A 26,635-nucleotide genomic window follows, 5' to 3' on the forward strand; every position below is an offset into this window, starting at 1 on the left:
GGTGGAATCAAACGTATACCGAGCTAGCCCATAAGAAGGGGGTGCTCTTGGACCGTTGGTGCACCGCGGAAAGAGTGGACAAGGATTATGGGCGTCTCAGGGAGTTATTTTTGATTGAGGAATTTAAAAGTTGTGTTCCGGAGGAGATCCGGATGTATTTGAATGAGAAGCCGGATAAGTCCATTTCAGAATTTGCCAGGTTTGCGGACAAATATGTCCTAACCCACAAGACAAAGACTTCCTCGAATAAAGGTCCCCAGAGAGACCGTGGGAACGATCGAGAAAGTCCGACGAGTGAGGCAGAGGTCCCACCGGGAGCTCGCGGTAAGGTCGAGGGGGAAAGGCAAGATGGCCAGAAGGTTCCGGGTTTGACCTGTTTTAATTGTGGAAAGGAGGGGCACATTGCATCTCGATGCTTTGCTCCAAGAAAGGAGATAGGAAGAGGGAAAGCCGCCGTCCCTATCAGGTGTGCCGTGGTAATCAGCAAATCGACCAGAGAGCCGAGAGTAGACAGAGTACGAGAAGGCTCTGGGAGTTGTCTGTCACACGGAACCGTGTTTGTGATGGAGGGAGACACACCAGCTCCCGTACGAATCTGGAGGGATACGGGCGCTGAACTCTCCCTGGTTAGCCGTAAGGTACTAGAATTTGGTCGGGAAACGGGCATGGTAAAGGTGGAAGGAATAAATAAACGGATAGAAATGGTGCCCTTATATAAGGTCATTCTGGATTGTGAGCTGGTGTATGGATCAGTTGAAATAGGGGTGCCATCAGAATTCCCGAGAGCTGACGTGGACATCCTGCTGGGGAACGACTTAGCAGGGGGTAAGGTTTGGTCAGCCATGCTGCCGACCCTGCGACCGGAGAGTGTGGTGGCCCCACCCCTAGCGCCCAAGGACCATCTTGCCGGCGCGGTCACTCGCAGCATGTCGAGAGAGACAGCTGTGAACGAGAGCAGTTTAAATCTGGCCAGTTTTGATTTGGCCGAGACGTCTTTACTGACCCTGTGCCATGCGGGTTTAGAGGGTGGTAAGATGAAGAGTAGTAAAGTGAATGGGCGAAAGGGAAAGGAGATAGATCTGCCCCTTAGCGAAGAGAAAGGTCCTAAAGGTAGGAGATAAAGATGAGAAACAGATAAAGCTGTTAAAAGGTCCAGGGTTGGACATGGATGATCTGTCTGGCTTGGCAGAATTGTTTGAAGAACTTGAGAGTTCTAAAGGTGTTCCCGATAATGAGAGGAGGGTAGTCCTAGATGGAAAAAAGATACCCTTGCCTCGAAGAAGTCTGCTGAAAGGGCCGAGGAGGTTGTTTCAGCTCGCAGGGTTGCGCCTTCCCTGGGTGGGAGCTGCCCAGAGAGTAACTGGGGGGATCGGGGGAAGTTAGAATTTGAAAAAGGTATGGGTGTTGAAAGCCTGGAAGAGGCCAATGTCCCGTTTGAGTGTGTCCGAGATGGGGATGCATGTGGTGCTGAACCTGGTAATGGAGCTCAGAAGAAGTCTGAGGTTTCTGATTCAGTGGAACGGGGCGGCCGACCTTGTGGGTCAGATAGACTTGGTTCAGTGGGAAAAGGGTTAACCTTGGTAACCGGGGGAAGTGTAAGTTCCCCAGTGTTTGTACTCGAAGGTGGGTTCAAAGTTAACACAGAATTTAAGAATGGGGGGATGAGGATTGTTGTTGAAGGAAGCGGAATGTCTGTAGTTCCCAAATCGAAGGAAGAAATCTTAAACCTGGCAGATCGCTCACAGAGTGAGCAGGGGGATAGCGGGGCCCCCCCTCTCTATTGTTATGCCAGGATGGGGTGTGAAAAGGCTGCCTTCTACATGCTACTCGAGCGAAGAGTTAGAATCAAACACCAATAGCCTGAAGGGGACTGATAAAAGGGCCAGCCACCTGGGTGAAATCAAAGAATTGGGTGGAGATGGTCTAAGTCTGGGGCATGGTGTTGCTAAAATAACCCCGATGAACGGGGCGGGCAGGAGTTCACCACGCAAAACTACTCAAGTTCCCCACGGGGGGGCTCGCCGAAAAAGAGGCGACGGTTAATGGGGATGCCATTGTTAGACAGCCAAGCAGGTTGAACGGGTTTGTGCCAAAGCCTATGAATAATAAGGACAGCCCTTTGGAGACCTGCCGGTTAAGTTAAACGACTGAAACGATTAGTATTCGCGTAAACTTTTGTAAATGCACCTAAGCTAAGGTCACACCTCCTTAGTTTTGTTGCTTAAGAAAAAAATAAATAGGTGGTTATTGAATTGAAGTCTGATGTACGGTTCGCAATGTTAAGATATTAAAGAAAGGGACACTGTAATCGTTAACTATTTAGATACTGACTTAAATGTATAATGGTAGTATTCTGTGAAAAGAAAAACTTGTGTATTGTGTTAGATTCAAAACTCCTGTAAGACTGTGGACCACTTCGTTTTAACCGCTGGTAAAAACATTTTAAGAGGGGAGGTGTTATGATCCCAGCCCCCTCCTTTGTGAGAATCGCAAGAGCACCCGTCGAAAGGGGGGGGGGGGGGTCAGTAGACCCAGTAGGAGAGAGAGAGAGAGAAATGTGCCAATTTGCACGTCCCACCCGGGATACAGAATAAGACGACAGCGACTATTGTCTCATGGAGACCACGTGAAAAACCCTCGGGCAAGGTGGGCTGGTTGAGAGAGAGACTGCATCATCCCAACCTGATTGACACCTGCGACTCCGTGAGGAAGTATAAAGGAGAGTCTCAGGGGGACAGCCCCTCAGACGCACCAAGAAGACACGAGCGAGTGATCCCGCAGCAGCGGGAAGCCATTCTGAAGGAAGCCACGTACGTTAGATTCCGGGATTGGAATTTGTGGCTGGAATCACAGAAAACCGCTTTTAACTCACATCGGGGAGAGGAAACCAACACTCTCCCCCCGATTTCACGGAAGATTCATCAAGACTCGGCAAGTTCTTTCTCTTCTCCCCCAATCTCTCTCTCTCTCTCTCTCAGTCGCCCCACGTGAAACCCAGCGATTTTCAAAGGGCTGAGGCCTGCAGACTTTCTGAGTGACTTTTATATTTCCAACGGACAATCTATTAACCCCTAGACAACAGCAGAGCTCACTTAATGATGATTATTACTATACCTGTGCTTTAGATTGAGTGTTGACGATGTGCACTATCTGAATGTATGTATTAACCTTATTTTTGTGTCCCTTTATAAATAAAAACGTTTGAAAATAGTGACATCAGACTTCAACGGACCTCTCTATCTTTGCTGGTAAGTTCTCCACTTACGGGATTCGTAACAGTATGAAGTTGGGTGGAGGAAGGTAGTGTTAAGGAAGCAGTGAGTGTGCAGAAGGACAGGTTGGAGAAATGGGCAAAGAAGTGACAGATGGAATATAACGTAGGGAAGTGCATGGTTATGTATTTTGACACAAGGAATAAAGGTGTGGACTATTTTCAAAAACGGGGAGAATCAGAGTGTGGTAAACTATGTATACCTGTCTGGACACGCCCCTCTGCTGACTGCTCCTGTGGGTCCTCCCACTGACCCTTGTATAAAGGCGACTGGAGGCACTGCTCCACCCCCAACCTCAGTCTCTGAGATGCTGTGCTCCATTTTGCTGCTAATAAAAGCCTCTCGTTCACCTCCCGTCTCCGAGAATTATTGATGGTGCATCAAATTTATTAGTAGCAATTTTAAAACATGGAGAGCATTTTATGACCTGACAGATTGGATCTCGATACCTAATCCCAGGAAGCCGGTGATGCTTTCGAACTCTGGCTAGCATGCTTCAAATCGTACCTGGATGAGATTCATCTCCCGCTGGCCCCGTGGACGCTGCAGACCCCGCAATCCACCGGCGAATCGACCTCGGCTGCTGCCAGTCGCAAGTCCGCGCAGTGTTACTTCTGCGGACTCGAAAAGCACCCCCGAAAACGCTGCCCAGCCCGAGAAGCTACCTGCTCCAGCTGCAGAAAGAAGGGCCACTTCGCCAAGGCCTGTAAGTCCAAACCATGAGCGGGGTCGAGCAGCGCCACATGCGAGGCATGGGGGTTGCCATCTTGGTCACCGCCATCTTGCCTGCCCGCTGCGTGCGAGGCATGGGGGCGGCCATCTTTGTCGGCGCCACCTCGCCCCGCTTCCGACCCACGGGTGCTTACCGGGCAACAAGACGGCGATACAACTCTGGCCTCTGTGACCCTTAACCAAAGCACCCCACACCAGCTTGCAAGGTCAATGATGGACATCCTGCTGGAGGGGCACAGGACTAGCTGCCTGTTTGACACAGGCAGCACTGAGAGTTTTATTCACCCAGACACAGTGCAACGCTGCGGACTCGTGACATAGCCGGTAAGCCAGAGGGTCACCATGGCTTCTGGGTCACATTCCACAGTCATCAGGGTGGGTTGTGTAGCGACATTGGTGGTGCAGGGCACAGAATATCGGGACTTTGCGTTACTGGTCATGCCTCAACTGTGTTCTCCTGTGGTATTGGGGCTCGACTTCCGGAGCAACCTGAAAAAGTGTGACAATGGATTATGATGGGCCCCTCCCACCAATCACTGTCAGAAATCCTCAGTTTTGTGGGACTTCGTCATATACCCCGCTACTGACCGCACACACACACCGACCCGCACGTCCCACCCAACACCATGCCAACAGCCGCGCTACTGACAACACTTGCAGCCTCTCCACCCTCAAGATCCCTCCCCCACCGCTGTTCGCCAACCCGACCCCCGACTGTAAACCTGTGGCAACTAAAAGCAGGAGGTACAGCGCGGGGGACAGGGCCTTCATTCAGTCAGAGGTGCAGTGGCTGCTCAGGGAGGGGATCATTGAGCCAAGCACAAGTCCTTGGAGGGCCCAGGTGGTCGTTGTTCGGACCGGACAGAAAAATAGGATGGTCGTGGACTATAGCCAGACCATCAATAGGTTCACACGGATATGATCAATCAGATAGCTCAGTACAAGGTGTACTCGACCATAGACCTGAAATCCGCTTACCATCAGCTCCCCATCCGCCTGGAGGATCACCCCTACACTGCCTTCGAGGCGGGCGGCAGGCTCTATCACTTCCTGTGCGTCCCCTTCGGTGTCACGAATGGTGTCTCTGTCTTCTAGAGGGAAATGGACCAGATAGTGGACCAGTGCCAACTGAAGGCCACGTTCCCATGTCTGGATAACATCACCATCTGAGGTCACGACTGGCAGGGTCACGACACCAACCTCCAACTATTTTTCCAAGAGGCTAAAGCTCTTAACCTTACCTATAACAGGAACAAGTGTGTGTTCAGAACCACACGACTTGCTATTCTTGGGTATGTCGTGGAGAGCGGGGTCATTGGCCCTGACCCCGACCGTATGCACCCCCTGTTGGAACTCCCTCTTCCCACCACCCTCAGAGCCCTCAAATGGTGCCTGGGCTTCTTTTCCTAATACGCCCAATGGGTCCCCCATTACGCAGACAAGGCCCACCCCCTGGTCAAGTCCACCACATTCCCCTCTCAGCCGCATTAAAGGGGACATTGCCAAAGCAACAATGCATGCGGTGGACGAGACCATTCCCTTCCAAGTAGAGAATGACGCCTCCGACTTCGCGCTGACTGCTACCCTCAATCAGGCAGGAAGGCCGGTAGCATTCTTCTCTCGTACCCTTCAAGGCCCTGAAATTCGGCACTCCGCGGTGGAGAAAGAAGCCCAGGCCATAGTGGAAGCTATTAGGCACTGGAGGCACTATCTCGCCAGCAAAAGGTTCACCTTGCTGGCTGACCAGCGCGCAGCTCAACCGGCTATACACCCTCCATGCAGATCTTTGCCACCCAGGGGTCACCCGACTTTACCATTTTGTGAAAGCCCGGAACCTGTCTTACTCCCTTGAGGAAATCAGGACGATGACCAGGGACTGCCAAGTCTGTGCTGAGTGCAAACCGCACTTCTACCGTCCTGAAAAGGCACAACTTATCAAGGCCACTCGCCCCTTTGAGCGACTGAGTGTCAACTTTAAGGAGCGCCTTCCCTCCACCGACCGCAATGTCTACTTTCTTAACATAATCGACGAGTACTCGCGGTTCCCCTTTGCCATCCCCTGCCCCGATACCACTGCCACGTCCGTCATAAAAGCCCTGTGCCAGCTCTTCACTCTGTTCAGATATCCCTGCTATACCACAGTGATAGAGGGTCCTTGTTTATGAGTGACGAGCTGCGCCAGTACCTGCTGGCTAGGGGTATTGCTACTAGTAGGACCACGAGCTATAATCCCAGGGGGAATGGACAGGTGGAGAAGGAGAATGCCATGGTGTGGAAGGCCACACTCTTAGCCCTCAGGTCAAAGGGACAGCCGGTCTCTCGCTGGCAGGAGGTCCTCCCCAAGGCACTCCACTCCATCTGCTTCCTGTTATGCACGTCCACCAATGCCACCTCTTTTCTTTTCCCAGGAAGTCTGACACTGGGACCACCCTACCGGCTTGGCTGACGTCCCCAGGGCTAGTGCTGCTCCAGAAACATGCGCGGAGCAATAAATACTCCCCGATGGTCGAGAGGGTTGACCTACTTCATGGGAACCCCCAGTATGCCTAAGTGGTCTTACCTGATGGGCGGGAGGACACGGTCTCTGTTCGCGACCTGGCGCCCGCAGGAGCACCAGACCCCTATCCCGAACACTCCACAGTGACTATAAACCCCATATCCACCAAGCTGCATGCCCACGAGACACCACACACACCAAGCCCTACACAGACTCCTCACGACACTCCCATACCGGGCACCACGCACACACATGGGGGATTACTGACGCCTAACGGGCTGGCACCTCAAGTCAGGCCAGAGCCAGCACAACCACCATCACCGGTGCTACGTAGATCGCAGCGACAGACTTGACCACCTGATAGACTTAACCTGTAAATATACTTGTAAGAAACTTCGCCCCGTGGGGACTCTCTTTGAAAACAAAGGGTGGGGGGGTGAATGTGGTAAACTATGTATACCTGTCTGGACACGCCCCTCTGCTGACTGCTCCTGTGGCTCCTCCCACAGACCCCTGTATAAAGGTGATTGGAGGCACTGCTCCCCCCTCAGTCTCTGAGATGCCGTGCTCCATTTTGCTGCTAATAAAAGCCTATTGTTCACCTCCCGTCTCCGAGAGTTATTGATGGTGCATCACAGAGGTGCAGAATGACTTGGGAATTCTCATACAGGATTCCCTAAATGTTAACTTGCTGGTTGAGTTGGTGGTAAGGAAGGGAAATGCAATAATAGCATTCATTTCAAGAGGACTAGAGTACAAAAGCAAGAATGTAATGCTGAGAATTTTTAAAATATTGGTCATACCGCTCTTGGAATATTGTGAAGAGTATTGGACCCCTTACCGACGAAAATATGTGCTGGCGTTGGAGAGGCTCCAGAAGAGGTTTCTGAGAATAATCCCAGGAATGAAACGGTTAACATATGAGTTGCATTTGATGGTACTGGGCCTGTACTCCCTGGAGTTTAGAAGAATGAAGGAAGATGTCATTAAATCCTATTGGATATTGAATGGTCTGATAGAGTGGATGTTACCTATAGTGGGGAATTGTAGGAACAGAGGGCACAGCCACAGAATTGACAGACATCCATTTAGAACAGAAATTAGGAAAACTTTCTTTAGCCAGAGGGTGGTGAATCTATGGAATTCATTGCCACAAATGGCTGTGCAGGCCAAGCTATTGGGTATATTTAAAACAGAGATTGATAGGTTCTTAATTAATCAGGGTGCCAAAGGTTACAGGGAGAAGACAGGAGAATGGGGTTGAAAGCAATGATGGATCAGCCATGATGGAGTGGCAGAGCAGATTCGATGAGCTGAATGGCCTAATTCTACTCCTATGTCCTATGATCTAAGTTTCCAGCTGGTCCCCATCACAAAGCTCAAGTTGTAAACAACGCTTTGAGTGCCTGTTAGTGCAGACTATTTCTCATCTTCCTCCTCCTCTCCATACACTTGACCCTGGGTGACCACATCTCTCTAGAGTAGTGTGACTCCTTTTACTCGAGGAGAACTGTTGAACATAGAGATGAAGAAATGGCCCTATCACCAATTGGTCGCAATACTGGGCTATAGCAAACATTCTGTCGCAGATGAATCCCAATTCAGGAATTCAGGTAGTACAGTCCTGCTGCTGACAATCAAAGAAGCAACATAATCAGAATCAGGTTTATTATCACTAGCCTGTGTCGTGAAATTTGTTAACTTAGCAGCAGCAGTTCAATGCAATACAGAACACAGAAGAACAAAATAATAATAAATCAATTACAGTATATGAATACTGAACAGATTAAAAATCATGCAAAAAACCCCCAGAAATTATATATTGAAAAAAGTGAGGTTGTGTTCAAGGGTTCAATGTCCATTTAGGAATCAGATAGCAGTGGGGAAGATCCTGTTCCTGAATCGCTGAGTGTGTGCCTTCAGGTTTCTGTACCTCCTACCTGAAGGTAACAGTGAGAAAAGGGCATGCCCTGTGTACTGGAGATCCTTAATAATGGACGCTGTGTTTCTGAAACACCGCTTCTTGAAGGTGTCCTGGGTACTTTGTAGGCTAGTACCCAAGATGGAGCCGACTAAATTTAAAACCCTCTGCATAGTACAGATTCTAGTTGGCAATTCCTTTTTGTAGGTTAACTTTTAACAAGGAACACTGTTATTGAAGAACAGATCTAAAGTGAGAATTGCACTGCTCAATTGAAAGTGGAAATATTAATTAGATACTTCCCGTGGATAAATATTAACAGTAAAACTAGCCCACTTCCTCCCATAAAAAATATTAGCTTCGGTTACAAGGAAATTAAGGCAAGGGTGTATTTTAACACAAGGTTAGGGTGAGTTAAATTTAACACTGATTGATTCATCTTAATGCTTTATCTTATAAACAATTTTATTTAAACACTGGTTAGCATTGACTCAAGCAGAGCTAGCATTAAGAGATTTACAAGACCCAACTTTGGAAAATGTATAAACCTGGCACCTGTGAGATTTCACAAAAACTTATCATGTATTCCAAGAGAGCTCTGATTGATTGGCCAGCTTCAAGTTCAATTCTAAAAGGTGCCAGTGGGAATCAGGTTAATGACGCTCACTAAATCATTTTCTGCCAGAATATTGTCGGTTCAAGTCAGCTCAGTTCCTTGGCCTGAAAATTACACTGAACTTCTTGATCTTAACAGTTTATCAATAGATATGCATCCTTGTCCATGAAACAGGATATGCAACACTTATTATCAAGGAAATCAGAAGTGCTTCTCTTTGGATGGTTACATATCAGTTAAAGCGACTAAGGAAGCTATGGAAGTCACTTTAAATGAAAACAACTGGCTGCTTTCCACTGGCGTTAACCAACTTGGAATGAACCCAGACTTGTGAAGCAAACTGAGGTACACAGTCCTAATCTTCCACATGAAGAGCAAGTAAATAAATTGTTGCAGGAAACCAAATCTCCTCTAAGTTTGTAACAAAACTTCCAAAAACCCAACAAAGAATGAGTTCAAATACTGACATTAAATTTGGAAAAATCAGTGTTTATGGATTTTTAGCTGAACATTTCTAAATTCCATTGGAAAATGTTTTTATATGTAACAGCCATGAAAAGGTAGTTTCTGAAAAGGTGGTTTGACTTGTTATACATCTTTATTGTTACAGATTTATATTTAATAAATAAAGTTTCAAGACACCGACAACAGCCAATACAAAACATAAATGTGAACCTTGAGACAGAAAAGACTGTAGATGCAGATGCTGACAATTCCTTTAATCTTATATATGCTGTTAAACCTGCTGAGCTCTCCTAGATTGCTTGATACTCCAGATAAACATGAACTTTGTGTTGATACTTTGAGTGGTGGGGCAAAACTCATGCTGTATAAGAACATGAAAGATATTTGAAGGACAAATACTTGTGGCTTGTTTCCCTTTGATACAAATTGCAATTGCTCAGTAATCATCCAGTCTTTGAAACCAATCAGGCAGGGGCTCCTTTTCCGGTACTTAAACCCTTGTCTTCTGCAAATTTTACTCCCAACAATCCCTGGAAACATACTCAAGAACAAGCTCTTTTTGGAATCAACTGCACTCAGTTGCACATTTCATCCCTAGCACTGCAAACTTTACAGCCCTGTCAAGAACCAGGAAGAGCTCAACTTCTATCCTTGGGCCTGACAAATACAAAATTCTAATCTTTTAATTCCATTTTTCTCCCTGGCCACTACAGCATTAACAAATTCAAGCCATCTTATCTCCAAACTGAACTCACAAACTCCCATCATTTCCACCTGCCTAATCTCAGGTCATCACAGCAGGAACAGGCCCTGTGACACACAACATTGTGCTGACTTAATGAAGCTAGCCATGCCTAATTATACCAATTCCTCCTCCTGCACATGGTCCATATCTCTCTTTCCAATATCTTTATTAGTTTCTACATAGAAGAATACAGAGTACAAGAAATTGTATATAAAAGGTCAGAAAAGATATTTAAAAAACTACCGGTTACATTATATCTATTCATAATAATTACATTACCCCATATTCATACAAGTTAATTGATAGTTATATTGAACTATACTAATTTATTACAAAAGAAAAAAGAATCTAACCCCTACCACGACCGAAGCTGTTCACTAAGGAGAAAAGAAGGTAAATACCTTCTTGTATAATAGAAATTAATAATAGCCAACATCTGAGTTTAAATAACAAATTGAAGGTTTTGAAAATAATTCAGAAAAGGTTCCCACAATGTTTGAAAGTCTTGACGAGATTCAGAAATTGAACAACGAATCTTCTCTAAATTTAAACATGATATAACACCACGCAACCATTGAGCATGAGTAGGAAGAAGAAGATCTTTCCATTTAAACAAAAGAGTCCTCCTAGCTATAAGAGAGCTAAAGGTCAAAATAGCTCTCTATTCTCTGCTTCAGGTTTTTCCCAAATTTCTTAATTTCTTCACAATACTAAAAGCCAACTGCTGTTAACTTTCCAAGAAAGATGAGTCTTTTATGGACGGTTTCCCTGGCAATGGATGAAAATTCAAGAAGAACTTTGAGTGTTTTGTTTCTTCTCTGCTATTTTCAACAAGCTAGTTAATGGATCACCAACAGGTAGGACAAGGCACAAAAAGAAATATAACCATCTTTTAAATCAATCCGGTAAATATAACACACTGAGCAAATTAAAACCCTAACAGCCTAAGATTAAAATATATGAACTACTCAATCCAGATCATTATGTTCCACAGTTCCAGCCAGAATGAATCATTATACAATCCTTTCACCATGCTTCCATAGAAGATAAAAGGTCATAGAACACTACAGCATAGAAACAAGACTTTTGGCCTATTTAGTCCAAGCTGAACTATTAACCTGCCTAGTCTTATCAAACAGTGCCAGACCGTACTCTTCCCATCCACGTATCCTTAAATGCTGAAGTTGAATCTGTATCCACCACTTCCGCTGGCAGCTCATTCCACACTCTCACCACCCTCAGGGTCAAGTTCCCCCTAGTGTTCCCCTTAAACATTTCACCCTTAACCTCAAGTTTTAATTTCAACCCAACCTCAGAATCAGAGTCGCCTTATTGCCAGAATATGGAACATAACAGAATTAATCATGGTTCGGTGCCAAGCATAAATCACAGGATAATACCGTAGCAGACAACACAATAGCAACCAACAATTTACAAGACAATAGTGTAAACAGCCATGAGCAAACAACAACTAGCAGAACGGTCAGCTGCACCAATGTCAACAATCAAACTTAAACAAACATGAACATACGAACAGACTCAACAATTATCAACGTAACAAGGAAGGACCATTTAACAGATGCTGTGCAGGGACAGTACGGGTATTACACCTGAGTGAGTTTTGTTGAGAAGCTGGATAGCTAGAGGAAAGAAACTTCGGAGATGACATGTAGTCCTGATGGTGATGGACTTGTACCATCTCCCTGATGCCAACTTGGTGAAGAGGTGTCTGGTTGAATGGGTGGAGAAGACAGTGATTTTTTTCCCAGCTCTTTACTTTGCTCTGGCGATGACCAAGTCTTTTAATGTTGGTAGCTGACAGCCAACTCAGCTAGTAGTCTCCGCTAAGTAGACCACTCGATGTAAACTGGACTTGGAGAGGGTGGAGGCGACAGGAAACTGAACGGTTATAGAGGTGGTCACAACAACCTCTTTGGTGGCTGAATTAAAATTCATCAACTTACACTCTAACATTTCAAGTTTTCTAAGCTAGCGTAGGAAGAACAATCTCATCAGGGCTTTTCCTGGTGATGACCGTAACGTGCTTATCTCACTTCACTGCATTGGTAATGATAGTTCCCAGGAATTTGAATGACTCAACCACAGATACAGCCTGACCTTTAAATTCTAAAGGGGGGCAGGTATGGGGAAAAACCTGCTTGCATTTTTCCTAATATAAACCCCTCATAATTGTGTATACCTCTATCAAAGCTCTCCTCATTCTCCTACACTCACCTATTCAACCTTTCCCTGTAACTCACGTCTCCAAGTCCTGGTAACATCCCTGTAAATTTTCTATGCTCTCCTTCAATCTTATCCACACCTTTTCTGTAGGTAGATGACCAGTACTGCATGCAATACTCCAAATCAGACCTCACCAATGCCTTATACAACTTCAACATTGACCTTCAACCTTATACAACCCCAAATCCTGTACTCAATACTTCGATTTATGAAGACTAATGTGCCAAAAGCTGTTTTTACAACCCTATCTATCTGCGATACCACTTTCAAGGAATTATGGATCTTTATTCACAGATCCCTGTGTCCCATCGCACTGCTCAGTCCCCATTCCACAGCTGGTCGAGATCTTGCTATAAGCTTCAATAGTCTTCCTCTTCCTCATTGTTCACTACACCACTAATCGTGGTGTCATCCGCAAATATGCAGATCCAGTTTACCACATTATCATCCAGATCATTGATATAGATGACAAATAACAACAGACCCAACACCAATCCCAGTGGCACACCACTAGTCACATTCTTCCAGTCAGGATGATAACCATCTACAATCACTCTCTGGCTTCTCCAATTTACTACCCCATCTTGAATGTCAAGCAACTGAACCTTCTTGACCAACCTCCCACGTGGGACCTTGTCAAAGTCCTTGCTAAAATCCTGGTAGACAAAATCCACTACCTTGTCTTCATCAATTTTCCTGGAAGAACTCCAAGTTCAGTTAGACACGATCTGCCATTCATAAATCCAAGTTGCCTCCTCCTAATCAGTCCCTGTCTATCCAAAGACTTATATATCCAATCCTTTAGAATGCCTTCCAATAACTTACTCCCTGTTGATGTCAGGCTCACCAGCCTGTAATTTCCTGGCTTATTCTTAGAGCCTATCCTAAACAATGGAACAATACCAGCTATCCTCCAATCCTCTGGTGCCATATCCATAGGTATGGACATTTTGAATATCTCTAGTAGGGCCCCTGCAGTTTTGCACTTCTCTCCAACAAGGTCCAAGGGAACATCTGGTCAGGCCCTGAAGAATTATTTGTCCACCCCATTTGCCTCAAGACAGCAAATACCTCCTCCTCTATAATCGGCATATGGTCCTGACCTCATTGCTACTTTGCCTCACTTTCATAGACTTTATGTCTGTCTCCTGAGCGAATACAGATGCAAAAAATTAATTTAAGATCTCCCCCATCTCCTTTGGCTACATGCATGGATGACCCCTAGGAACTTCCAGAGGACTAATTTTGCCTTTGCTATGCTTTTGCTCTTTTTCCCCGAGGTCTCCTGCACCTGTCTGCTACAGCAACCTCATGCCTTCTTTTAGCCCTCCTAATTTCTTTGACATTTTTCTTAACCAGGGCCTCACTATCCCTCAAGAGCTAAGGTTCCCCAAAACTGTTTTTCTTGCTTCTATCCTGACAGGAACATAGAAACCCTGTACTTTCAAAATTTCACTTTTGAAGGCCTCTGACTTACCAAGTACACCTTTACCAGAAAATAATCCGTCCCAATCCACACTTGCTATATCCTTTCTGATAGCAAAAAAAAATGGCCTTTCTCCAAATTAGAATCTCAACCCTTCTTCTTCTATCCTTCTCCATAATTATTGTGAAACTAATGCCATTATGATCACTAGTTGCAAAGTGTTCCCCTACACATACATTTGCCACCTGCCCTGTCTCATTCCCTAATAGGAGGAACACTTTCCTGAACACTTCTGATAAACTCTACCCATCCAGCGCAGTCAATATGTGGAAAGTTAAAAATCATCTACTATCACAGCATTAAAAATCAAAAATTTTAAAATTAGCTCCTTAATCTCGTAGATTTTGGGTGGTCTATAATGTAATCCCAGTAAAGTGGTCATCCCTTTCTTATTCCTCAGTTCCACCCATATAGCCACAGTCGGCAAGCCCTTCAGTCTGTCCTAGCTGAGCATTCCTTAAGATTTTCCCAAACTAGTAATGCCAGCCCTCTCCCTTCAACCCTTCCCGCTTTATCATGAATAAGTCAACAGAAACCTGGAATATTGAACTGCCAGTCCTACAACCAAGACCCACTTATGGCTACCCTGTCATAATTCCACCTGCTGATCCATGCCCTGAGCTCATCTGGCATCTTACAATGCTCCTTGCATTGAAACATGCACAGTTCAGAATATTATTCCCATCGTGCTCGACCTTTGGATTCTTGACTTTGTATTTAGGCTCAACAACACCTTTCCCCACAAACTCTACACTATCTGTTCTGGTGCTCTGGTTCCCATCCTCCTGCAACTCTAGTTTAACTCCCTCCCCCCATATGCAGCTGCAACAAACCTTCCCCCTCCAGTTCAGGTGCAAACCATCCCTCCTAGAGGTCCTGCCTTTAAGTTTTAACCTAACACCCTGAACTCATTTGGCAGGACCTCATCACCCTATCTACCCACCTTATTGGTACTGATATAAACCATAAGCTCTGGCTACTTAACGTCCCACTTAAGAATCCTGTGGACTCAATCCAAGATGTCCCTGATCCTGCCATGTGGGAGGGAACATACCATCTGGGAATCTCATTTTCGTCCACAGAACCTCCTGTCTGTTCACCTAACCGATGAATCCTTCTTCACTATAGCTCACCTCTTCTCCACAATTCCCTTCAGAGCCACAGGGTCAGATTCAATGCTGGACACCTGATCGCTTTGGCTTTCCTCTGCTGGGTTAATACCCTCCCACCCAACGGAAGCCAAAGCGTTATTGAGGGGATCAGCCACAGGAGTACTCTGCACAGGCTGCCTATCCCCCATGTCCCCCTCCTGACAGTCACCCTGACAGTTAACCTGTGTCCTGCACTTCAGGTGTAACTACCTCCCTGTACGTCCTGTCAACCAACCCCTCAGCCTCCCCCATAATCCGGCGTTCACCCAGTTTCAGCTCCAATTCCTTTAACACAGTCTGTTCAAAAGAAGTGACAGGACATCCTGGGGAGATATCAGATTGCGTAGTGGGAGAGAGTTCAAAGGAAGCGAACAGGGGCTGTTGGGACATGCTGCAACATCTGAGATCAGGGTTGAACCGAGGTCAGTCATGTTCTAAGGCAGTGGCTCCCTAGCTGCAGAAATGCGCTACCACAAAACTATCTGGATATAATTCTCCAGGGAAGGATCACAGATCATGTCTCTGGACCAACAATCCAGAATTCCAGGCATGTGACTAGTAACATCGGTGCTATTGTATCCTGGTGGTTAAACTTGATGTTAAAATCTTGGACATTAAATCAAGTCGTCATTTGGACTTGCAGCTGACAATGCAAAATATCCCACAGCTGGAGGATATGAGAAACTGAGGAAAAATGCTGACCAGAGCAATTAATATCCCAGCAATTTACCTCATTACTATCACTTGGTTGTCCATGGAGACTTGCTGTGGCAAACAAGCCATCATGTTGCCCACGGATAGGGAATGGTTACATTCTAGACATTCTGCGACTTGAATGTTAGTTAATAATTTTCATTATATGGGCAAATCAGCACTTAAATCTGAGCTGTAGCCTATTTCCAACATGTTCTATTTTCCAAGCCTCTCTTTGTTGGCTTTACTGAATATACCAAGGTGATGAAGTTCAAAATTGCTCATGTCAATCCAAACACTAGCTCATGAGGTACAGTGATCAAATGCCCTGAGTAAATGCCTCACTAGGGTACGAGTCTTGTTGATTAACACCTTCACTAATTCAACATCTGCAGGTAAGAGAAAGCTCTTTGCACAAAAAGCTTTGATCTTCAGAAGTACCCTTACAAAACAGAATGATGTCAAGATTAACTTAGAAAGATGCATCTAGAATAAAGGATTGATGAGGTAAAGGTATGAACATGTGACTTGGACTTTTTGTTTGTGTGTGTAAACTTAGACAGACTGAACATCCTGATTGCTTTGAAATTTCCATATGCTTTTATAGTAAATAAATAGATCTATATTTATTCATCACATGAACATACAGTGAAATGCATCGCTTCGGTTAACAACCAACACATCCAAGGATGTACTAGGGCAGCCTGCAAGTGTCAGCACACATTCCATGCCACCATAACATGCCGACAATGCTCAGCAGAGCAGCTCAGAACTCAACAAAACAGAACACACCAAGTGACACAGCAACAGCAGCAAAACAAGCCCAGTTCGACCCTCCCTCCACCCACCCACCACTTCCAGATACCACAAGCCTTCAATAGAGATCAACTGAAAGTATACATTTCACACTTTATGTTCCAATAAACTTTTGCTTTTGTTATCTGTTTGATGTTCTCCTGAAATTTTACTGCCCAGCATTTAATATGTCTGTGTTTCTCCCCAACATACTTGGAAACATAAGAGATCAATATATTTATCAGAAATGCAATCCTCCAGCCCAGGGGTTCCCAAACTGGGGTCCATGAATCTCTTGCTTAACGGTATTCATTCATGGCATAAAAAAGGTTGGGAGCACCTTCTCTATAGTTATGCGATGTAAATACCAGGAGTCACAGAGTTAATGACTGACTCCAGATATCTTCACTCTAGATAATTATTATTTGTCACATGTAAAAACATACACCGAAATGCATTGCTTGTGTCAAATCACATAACCAATCATACAAAATATTGTGCCAATGTGTTGCTGTGGCACTCCACTAGATGGATTTCTGTGACAGAAGGGTTACACTTGAGGGTGGCCTCTCACACACGAGCAAGAATAGCCCTGCTCAGAAACCCAAATCCTTCTGCATTCACAAGCCAATGTGCCATTGACATCTTAACTGCCCCCCCCCCCCCTTCCATGAGAAATCTGCAAGGACACTCATCACTTCGTTCATCAACCCATTCTGACCGTCACCACTTCAGTAACATATCGCCTTTTCTGTTTTTACCACCAAATTTATCCATGCTATATTGCAAAATCATTTTCCAGTAGCCACACAACTTAGATTATGTATGTGTGTGGTTGAGCATTAAAACAAAGTGATCTTTGAGTTTAGCTGGCAATGGTATGGAATGGAATGTTTGCAGCTAGGATCACCATGGAAAGCACTTTATACACGCCATGCAATTTTATTCTTCTAAATTTGCTCCCCTTCCAATAATGAGAAGGAATTCTCAAATCACCTGATGAAGAAGACATGCAAGTGCAATGCTCAGCTTGTCATTCAGAGCCAAGTGGCTCCAGCATGTAACCACTGCACTCAGTGTGTTGAAGAAGGTGCACAATACAAACTCCAACCACTGCACAAGCAGCTCTGTTGGGATTGACGGCATATGTGGCTCAGTCAGTTCCTCTGTGCGAGTACAACAGAAACAGGATCCTTGGTCCTCCCCAATGTATAACGCTGGAGAAGTCATGCTGCTGCCCTCATCATCTGATTAAAAGAAGATCAACCAACACCCACTAAATGTTTATAATTATCTTAATTTCTTCTCAAAATATAATCTGTGGTTCATGTTCCATTAAGCTTCCTGAGGGAGGACTTTGGGCCACCGTGCTGATTTAACACGCGGGACCAGTGGTTTGTCATGCTCCCTCAGGGCTCAAGTGATCCAGCTTGAACCTGCCCTCTCCTGCTACGCGTGTGGAGTTTGTACATCTGCCTCATGGCCCTGAGGGTTTACTTTCCTGGCCCCAAAACAACCAGACAGGTTAACTGTCAAGCACCACTAGGTGGAGATGGATGGCAGGAAAATGGGGGAGAGTTGATGGCCATATGGAGGCAGAGGAAGTTAGAGGGAAATAAATGTGGGAATTAGACTGATGGGAATGAGAGCTACCACTGTCTTAATGGGCTGAATGGCATCCTACATTATTTGGCAATATGTATTATGATAAGATCATTGAGATAATAATTCTGATAGTAACTTGAGCCTGATAATATACAATTGTGGAGGAAAGGAGAGATGAAAATGAATCAGATATTCACTTCTTACTGAAGAATTTTATTGTAATATCATTATATAACGAAAGAACTTGGTACAGATTCAGTGGTTAAAGGGCACATCTTCATGCTGAAGCATTCTATGGCCCAACTCTCTGTCAGCGGAAAGCATTTGCACCTTGTTCCTTAGTTGGAATTATTGTGTCAGCAGGCTTTGGATTCTAGGCTCAGCATGGAATTGTAGTGAGACTTCACCCTCTTGCAGTCCTTTGTCATTTAATGTGGAATTAGCTTGGGACTTTGCACTTGGCTGGTATTCAAGCTTGCTATTGGTGCAAAGCAGCTTTGATACACGCCAAAGGTTAAAACTTGAGGAAATACCTTCAGATCATTCAGCTGCCCTGAAAAGCTGTTTCACCCAACCACCAGCAAGCTGGCCACACCCTGCACAGCTTGGAGTGAACGAATGCCATGAAGTGGTGAACAAAACACTTGCTATAAACAATAAATGACAGATGGGAGCTCTACAGAGAATCATATCTGTAAGCCATGGGATGCAGCAGTAGAGCCAGTATACGGTGATCAAAATATCATGATACTATCCACTTTCCCTTGTACAGAACCAAGCATACCATAGGTCAGATGTTTGCTCACTCAACTTCCTTTCAGGAGATTTTGGCTGACTTGTGAACAAGAGCCTTCTCCCATGCCCTTCAATGGCTTCGCTAAAATAAAAGTTGCCCATTTCCAACTTGAAATTACAGTCCCCTTTGTGTTTGGCAATAGAGTTGGAAGAAGGGCTGAACACACGTCTGGGCTCATAGCAATGGGTTAAATCAAGTCAAGTCAAGTTGCTTTTTATTGTCATTTTGACCATAAACTGCTGGTACAGTACACAGTAAAAACAAAACAATGTTCCTCCAGGACCATGGTGGTACATGAAACAACACAAAACTACATGAGTTATGTGACATAACTCAAGGCAACACTAGACTATGTGAAAACAACACAAAAACTACAGTAGACTACAGACCTACACAGGACTACATAAAATGCACAAAACAGTGCAGGGGAGGGAGGGAGGGATGAATGGTTGGTTGGTTGGTTGGTTGGTTGGTTGGTTGGTTGGTTGGTTGGTTGGTTGGTTGGTTGGTTGGTTGGTTGGTTGGTTGGTTGGTTGGTTGGTTGGTTGGTTGGTTGGTTGGTTGGTTGGTTGGATGGATGGATGGATGGATGGATGGATGGATGGATGGATGGATGGATGGATGGATGGATGGATGGATGGATGGATGGATGGATGGATGGATGGATGGATGGATGGATGGATGGATGGATGGATGGATGGATGGATGGATGGATGGATGGATGGATGGATAACAAGACAATAGGCACAGCAGAGGAAAAATTTCAATATAATAATAAATTATGTAGATGTCACGAGGAGTCTGATGGCTTGGGGAAAAAAACTGTTGCACAGTCTGGTCGTGAGAGCCCGAATCCCACCAGTTGGTAGGAGGGAGAAGAGCTTGTATGAGGGGTGCGTGGGGTCCTGCACAATACTGGTAGCTTTGTGGGTGCAACTTGTGGTGTAAATATCTGTAATGGCGGGAAGAGAGACCTCATTGATCTTCTCAGCTGACCTCACTATCCGCTGCAGAGTTTTGCAATCCGAGATGGTGCAATTCCCGAACCAGGCAGTGATGCAGCTGCTCAGGATGCTCTCGATATGTCCTCTATAGAATGTGGTGAGGATGGGGGGCTGGGAGATGGACTTTTCTCAGCCTTCACAGAAAGTAAAGACGCTATGGAGCTGGTGTTGAGAGACCAAGTGAGATCTTCTGCCAGGTGAACACCCAGAAATTTGTTGCTCTTAACAATCTCTACCAAGGAGCCTTCAAAGTTCAGTGGAGAGTGGTCACTCTGTGCTCTCCTGAAGTCACCAATCATCTCTTTTGTTTTGTCCACATTCAGAGACAGGTTGTTGGCTCTGCACTAGTCCGTTAGCCGCTGCACCTACTCTCTGTATGCTGACTCATCGTTCTTGTTAATGAGACCCATCACAGTCGTGTCATCGGTGAACTTGATGATATGGTTCGAGCTGTGTGTTGCTGCACAGCCATGGGTCAGCAGAGTGAACAGCAGAGGATTGAGCACACAACCCTGGGGGGCCCCTGTGCTCAGTGTGATGGTGTTGGAGATGCTGCTCCCAATATGGACTGATGCACAACTAACAAAAGCGATTTACTTTGCAAATGGATTGTTTAAAGAGGAAGTGGAAATTACAAAAGAAACTGCAGCAATTTCAACCAAAATACAGAGTCTTTTCATCAGAAGTGCAGCATGTGGAAGATAGCTGCACACAGATGATGTGCTTCAATTCAATTTGAGCCACTTCCAGCAACATGATCACCAGGCTTGAATCACCCAATCAGGTCCACTTCATCCCAAAATAGCACGATCACTCTACGCAGTTTTGACATTACAAACTGATTCAACATCAGCTGTCGATTGTAAAATGGTGCTCCAAACTGCCTTTCTTATGCAGAAGTGTCTCCTGACTCCTTGAGTGATTGTTTTCTGACAGATAACATATTCCTACGGTGACACTGATTGTGGGAAGTTGATTTTGACAAAGGTACAAATGCTAAGGTCCAAGTCACGATGGTGAGCCTGAAGTACCTGCCCAGCTTTGAAGCAGAGATCACAGCTTGAGAAGGAGTAGTTCAGGTTAATAGCTTCAGTGCATTTTGTAGGAAAATCACACTCTGCATCGTAGTGGGAGGGAATTAGTTTTTAGGACGATGGATAGGCTACCAAGCAAGTGTATTTCTTTGTCCTGGATGATGCTTCCTGAAGTAATTTCGGTGAAGAACCCAAAGTGTGATTTAAGCTTTATAAAACTCTTGAGCAAGCCTTAATGTGAATTCTTCTCTGGTTAGACTATAACTATACTCTGTAATAACTTTAAATACCTGAAGGTCATTCCAATATTATATTACTGTGTATAATGGATTTTCATGAGTTAGTTGTTTACGTCTCTCCTGATTTTCATTTCCAGGAATACACAGAATCAAAACCCTGGAGTGTATTTAAAGGGAAATTGCATGAGATGAAGAAATTCATCAGGAGCTTTGGACAATCAGTTTTTTTAAATTATTGTTAAACTAAATTAAAATATTATTAAACTATAGTTAACTTTTGTCATAGCCTTCTGTTGGAAAATTTTGGGACTTCTTTTTTAAAAAAAAATGACTGAAGTTTTTCCCAACTATAGCTCATACTCATGTGAACCTAACACAGCCATTTGAATAATAAAGTGTGGAAAAATGGATAAAGAGAAACTATTAGCAGTCCATTGGCTGTGAGGATAACTTGCTTTCACTATTATTTTCTGGGTTCCAGGCCGACAGGTGGTCCCTTCCGCAGATGGGGCAGATGCTGCTCACTCTCAACACAGGCGAGCTGACAGAGCTGGTAGGTGTAAAAGCTTGTGAGGTGATGTGCTCCTTCTGCCGTTAGCGCAGGGCTTCTGATACTGGCACTTAGCAGCTTCAAAATCACCTCAAACGCTCTTGCTCCACTTTGAGTGGTCACGTTCCAGAGGTTCTCAAGAATTGGTGGAGATGTTACAAGGAAGCTTTGAGCCTGTCCTTAAAACCTATTGCTCTGTCTGACCAGTACATCACAGAAGGTGGTCACTGAGTCAGCCTCTGAACAAATGATTTGGATGCAGCCATTCCACTGTCCCTTTCTCTCCTCTGGGCATTTACGTAATTACTTTCTCAAAATGAGTACTGAATTTACCTCCTCCAACAGACACGTTAAACAAAACAAAATAATTCAACATCTTGCTTCTGCTTCTTTTGCCAATTGCCTTAATACGTGGCCTTCTGTCAAATTCCCTCCTGCCACTGAAAAAATGCTTCTCTTTTACCAGTCATGAATTTGAACACTTTTATTAGATGCACCCTGAACCTTCTCTGCTCCAGAAGAATAAATGTCAAACCTCTTCAATACTTGAAGTTCTTCATCCAAGAACTTTTCTCCTGCACTATCACTTGAATCTTCACACAACCCTTTCAGGATGGTGCCCAAAATGGGGCCACAAAATGAGGACATTAAATGGAACTTTATATTTAAAAAACTCAGGAAGCGCAAGACATGAAAATGTAGAGTTTTTCTAGCACATGGCTCTTAAGTAGAATATATCAAATGCAATACAAGAGCAATTGGTATTCACATAACATCTTTACATCTACTAAAGGACCTTTACATCTGTCCTATGAGACTGGATGCAGTAAACTACATGTGGTTTAAAAGGAGATCTTTTAAGGTTAGGGTACCTTCCTTTATATTATGAAACCCAAGATATAATTTGCGTTATTAACTTTTCACTTATCAGTTTCAAACATCTATGCACCAGTCCAAAACTTCAAATGTGTGCACTTCAGAACTTCCAGTTGTCTAATTTGCCTCTTCGCATTCTTTCTGCCAAAAGGCATCACCCTTCACTTCCCTGTATTAAATGCAATTTTCCTACCCATTCTACTGACTTTCCTTTGTCCTTCTGCAATCAATTAGTATTATGCTCTGTTTTAGTTTCTCCAACACATTTATCTTCAACAAATTTGGAATTTTATTTGACACTCCAATAGCCAAGCCAGCTATATATACAATATTATCAAAAAAGGTCAAAGCACAGACCCCTTAGTGAATACCACCATCCCCCCTCTTTTTGATGGATGACGTGCTGTTTTGTGCCCTTAAGTCAATTCTGTCTCGAAGTTGACACTGACCTTTCTGTTCCACAAGGCTCAATTTTGTTAAACAAGATTCTGTGTTAAATAATTAACAGTATTGGCTCTGAGAACAGTTCAGAGAAGAATCACATCCTCCTGTCATGGAACTTGTGTACTTTGAATTGTTGAGCACAATAAGTAAGGAAATCAGCTGGTGTAGGGTGTAGGGAACACCCTGACAACCTCCTTTTAAACAAGTAAATAGAAAACTAGACATACAGTATGTCTGACCACCACCAATTCTAATTTGTCCCTACTGTTGAGATGGCTTTGTGAAATGCAGATGAGGCATCATCTCCTACATTCCTTTCATCAACCTTCTCTGATACCTTAACCAAAAAAATTAAGTTAGTTGAACATGATTCACCTTTGGCAAATTTAGTATCAATTTCAAGTTCATTATCGCTGAACTAAGTGACATGAAATTTGTTGTTTTGCAGCAGCAATACATTGCAAAAGAATTAAAATGACTACAAGTTACAAGGCAATAGTAGCTGGCACAGTTCATCCTGCAAATTTTGGGCAGTGGTATGATCGCTGCCCTTTTGAAGCAGGTGGAAACCTCAGATCACAGGAATGAGAGGTTGAAGGTGCCCTTGAACATTCCAGCTATGTGGTCAGCACAGGTTTACAGTGAGGGTTAGCCAGGGTTCACCCTCCGGCAGGATGTTCTGATATCAGCCTCCAAAAAAAGACATCGCAGTGCCACCGGATGCTGCAGGGTGGGACATCACAAAGGTGTAGTGTTGGCTCTCTTCTTCCTGCATTCAGCCAACTCAAATCTGACCCAGTGCCTGTTACTTTTGTTTCCTTGTTTACTTTTCCTAAATCCTGATCCACTTCTGATGTTCAACTGATCTTTCTGGAATATGAGAACACTCTTTCTTGAACAAGGGTGTCACATATGCCATTCTCTTTTCTTCTGGCATATCCCCATAGAAAGGGAATATTGGAAGATTTGAGTAATACCTTCCATTATCTGCACTACACCTTCCCTGAACAACCCAGATTACAAGCCACCTGAACCTAGTGATTTATCTAAAGACACCCAGCTTTCCAGTACATCGTGCTTTCCAAATCTTCACACCAACCATTACCTCTACTATCTCTGCCTCAACTGATAAATGACCCTATATTTGCATAAATGCATCACTCTAGAGACACGACATACAAAAAAAATACATGGCTGAATTTTGATAACTATCTTTAAAATTGAAGATAAGGCTAAGATTAGATTTTAATGCTTGTTTACCTTAGATTTAAGTGTCATGACAACATTTGGTTTATAAAAACCTTAGACAGTGCTGTGATCAACTCTCAGAATTGAGGAAAGTGGTGGGAGGGTGTGATAAGAAGAGGGGTTATACAACTAATTTTGCTTTCCTTAATATAAATGAGTATTACTAATGTGTAGGCTGTTTCACCCAATTTCCTTTTATGTTCTCATCTTAGATAATTTAGTGCAACAACTTCATGGCAAGTCATATCTGGACTATTCTCAATAACAGTAGAGAGGACTAATGAGGTAAATATTGAATAATCAAACCTTTTGGGGGCTCAGATCCAACCAGTTGGTGGTCCCCTTCATTGGCTCCCATACACTGATCCTGCTTTAGAGAAAGCTGCATCCTCTGATTTTAACTAGCCTTCGGATTATAAGGGGAGAGGCCCAGCTCTGTGGCCCTGTTACCTCAGAACCAGGGTGACAAAATTCAAACTGAACAAGAGGGCTGATAAACATGAGGAATGACTGGCAAAGTTAACAATCTACAATCCACCACGCCTCACTGACCAGAGCCTTGGCCCTTTGGTCTCTGTTGGGTGATTACTGAATCCAGATTTTGAGTCATCCTTGAAACTATGCCCAGAGATCTAAAGCGGTAAAATCACTTGTACCTGATAGATATTCTATTTCTATGGCCGAGTTTCTCTGGAACAGGTATCAATAAGGAAAGAGTTACACAAAAGAATGATACAAGTGAAACTACAATTAACGGTAGTAGACAAGTAGACACTGTGGGAGCTCACAACATAGTACTTGTGTTGGCACTGGGGAAATATATCTTAGTCAGCTTTTGCTTGGTTAAGAGTCCAAATATGTATGGAAAAGAAGCTAAATGTTGAATGGATTCCAACGGATATCATTGCTGAGGGACTGGCAATGTTATTTTGTACGTCAGTAGGTATTTTCGCTTGTGCTTTAACACCAGCACAAATGCACGGATTTGTCAGAAGCAAATGGCTGTGCATGAATAGTGACAACTTGTGGGTGGAAAAAAAACAACAGGGCAAAGTCCTTAGCCAGGGGAAGGAGTTACAAGGCTTGAGGGATCAGCCCTGGAGACATTGAAGAACTCCAACCAGAATAACTCAGCCTTGGTTAATGCTCAGTCTTTCCTTGGACTTCCCATATTAAATATCACAGACATAATATGGCAAAAAAGCTCAAAGGCCACTCGACCTTTAGGTCACTGCATTAAAACACAGGTCAGTGCTAACGTTTCTTCAGTTCTCCATGGCTCCCATCATGAAGAGCAACAAACAAGGTTACCAGAGGAGGAGGCAGCCACATAGCTTTCATAGCTGTGGGAGAACTGGCACCCTCACACGTAACCATAGTCTTCTAAAAGCTTTTATCTAATTTTTCGCAAGTGTAACAACCAATACAAGTAAGGAAAATGCTGGCCAGGCAATATCTATAAAGAAAGAAGCAGTTAGCATTTCAGAACCATCATTGGTAAATTCATCAGCAAAAACACCACACCATTTTTCTCTCCTTAGATGCAAACTACCCCACTCAAAATTTCCAGCATGTCTCAACCTTCTTTTTTGTCACTCCCCCAATCTAATTTATCTTCAGCTGCCTATCTGCAGCACCCATGCATGGAACTGCTTCAGCCAATTGCTTATCACAGAGCATAGTGGAAGGATTGAGCCAAGTTCCAACGGTGATCAGCAGCTAAAGCCTGAGGTTTGCATGCTCTCCTGCAAAACTCACAAGCTAATCAGGAAATCTGGCAAACACAGGAAGAAAGCATCACTTTGTCCAGAGTAACTGCAACAATATTTCTGAATGTGTGTCATTTTGAGATATTCTCCAACACCAAAGGCACCATTGGAACAACAGCTGGATCCAGATTGGAAACGGTAAAGACCACGACAGAATCTGTTGGTTGATAGGAGACAGTATAAAATGTCTCATACCTTAATAAAGTTTATAATCAGAGTCATATAACACAGAAGCACCAACTCATCCATGCCAGCTATGTTGCTCAGTGAGCCAGTCCCATCTACTCACGTTTAGCGTGTAGCCCTCTAAACAGCTTCTGTCCACGTTTTTACCTCAATGTCTTTCTCAGTATTGTTAATGTAACTGCCTCAACCCAGCAGCTCATTCTAAATACTTAACACGCTTTGCATGAAGAAGCTGCCCCTAGTGTCCTTCCTAACTTTCTTGCCTCT

General features: G+C 44.2%; 1 protein-coding gene across 8 annotated transcripts in view; it reads right to left on the reverse strand.

Moving 5' to 3' along the window:
* Positions 1-26,635, reverse strand: part of LOC132403025 (1-phosphatidylinositol 4,5-bisphosphate phosphodiesterase beta-1) — a 1,013,243-nt gene that overhangs the window by 894,755 nt on the left and 91,853 nt on the right. The window contains exon 1 of one of the 8 annotated variants that reach the window (XM_059986241.1): positions 24,720-24,853. The exons of the other annotated variants lie outside the window; for them this stretch is intronic. Within the exon in view, the coding sequence (XP_059842224.1) occupies positions 24,720-24,761 (42 nt within the window). The 5' untranslated portion in view covers positions 24,762-24,853. Of the gene's footprint in view, positions 1-24,719; positions 24,854-26,635 lie in introns of those variants that run through there. 8 annotated transcript variants of the gene reach the window in all.

The sequence above is a fragment of the Hypanus sabinus genome, chromosome 12 (assembly GCF_030144855.1).
Source record: "Hypanus sabinus isolate sHypSab1 chromosome 12, sHypSab1.hap1, whole genome shotgun sequence".
NCBI lineage: Eukaryota > Metazoa > Chordata > Chondrichthyes > Myliobatiformes > Dasyatidae > Hypanus > Hypanus sabinus.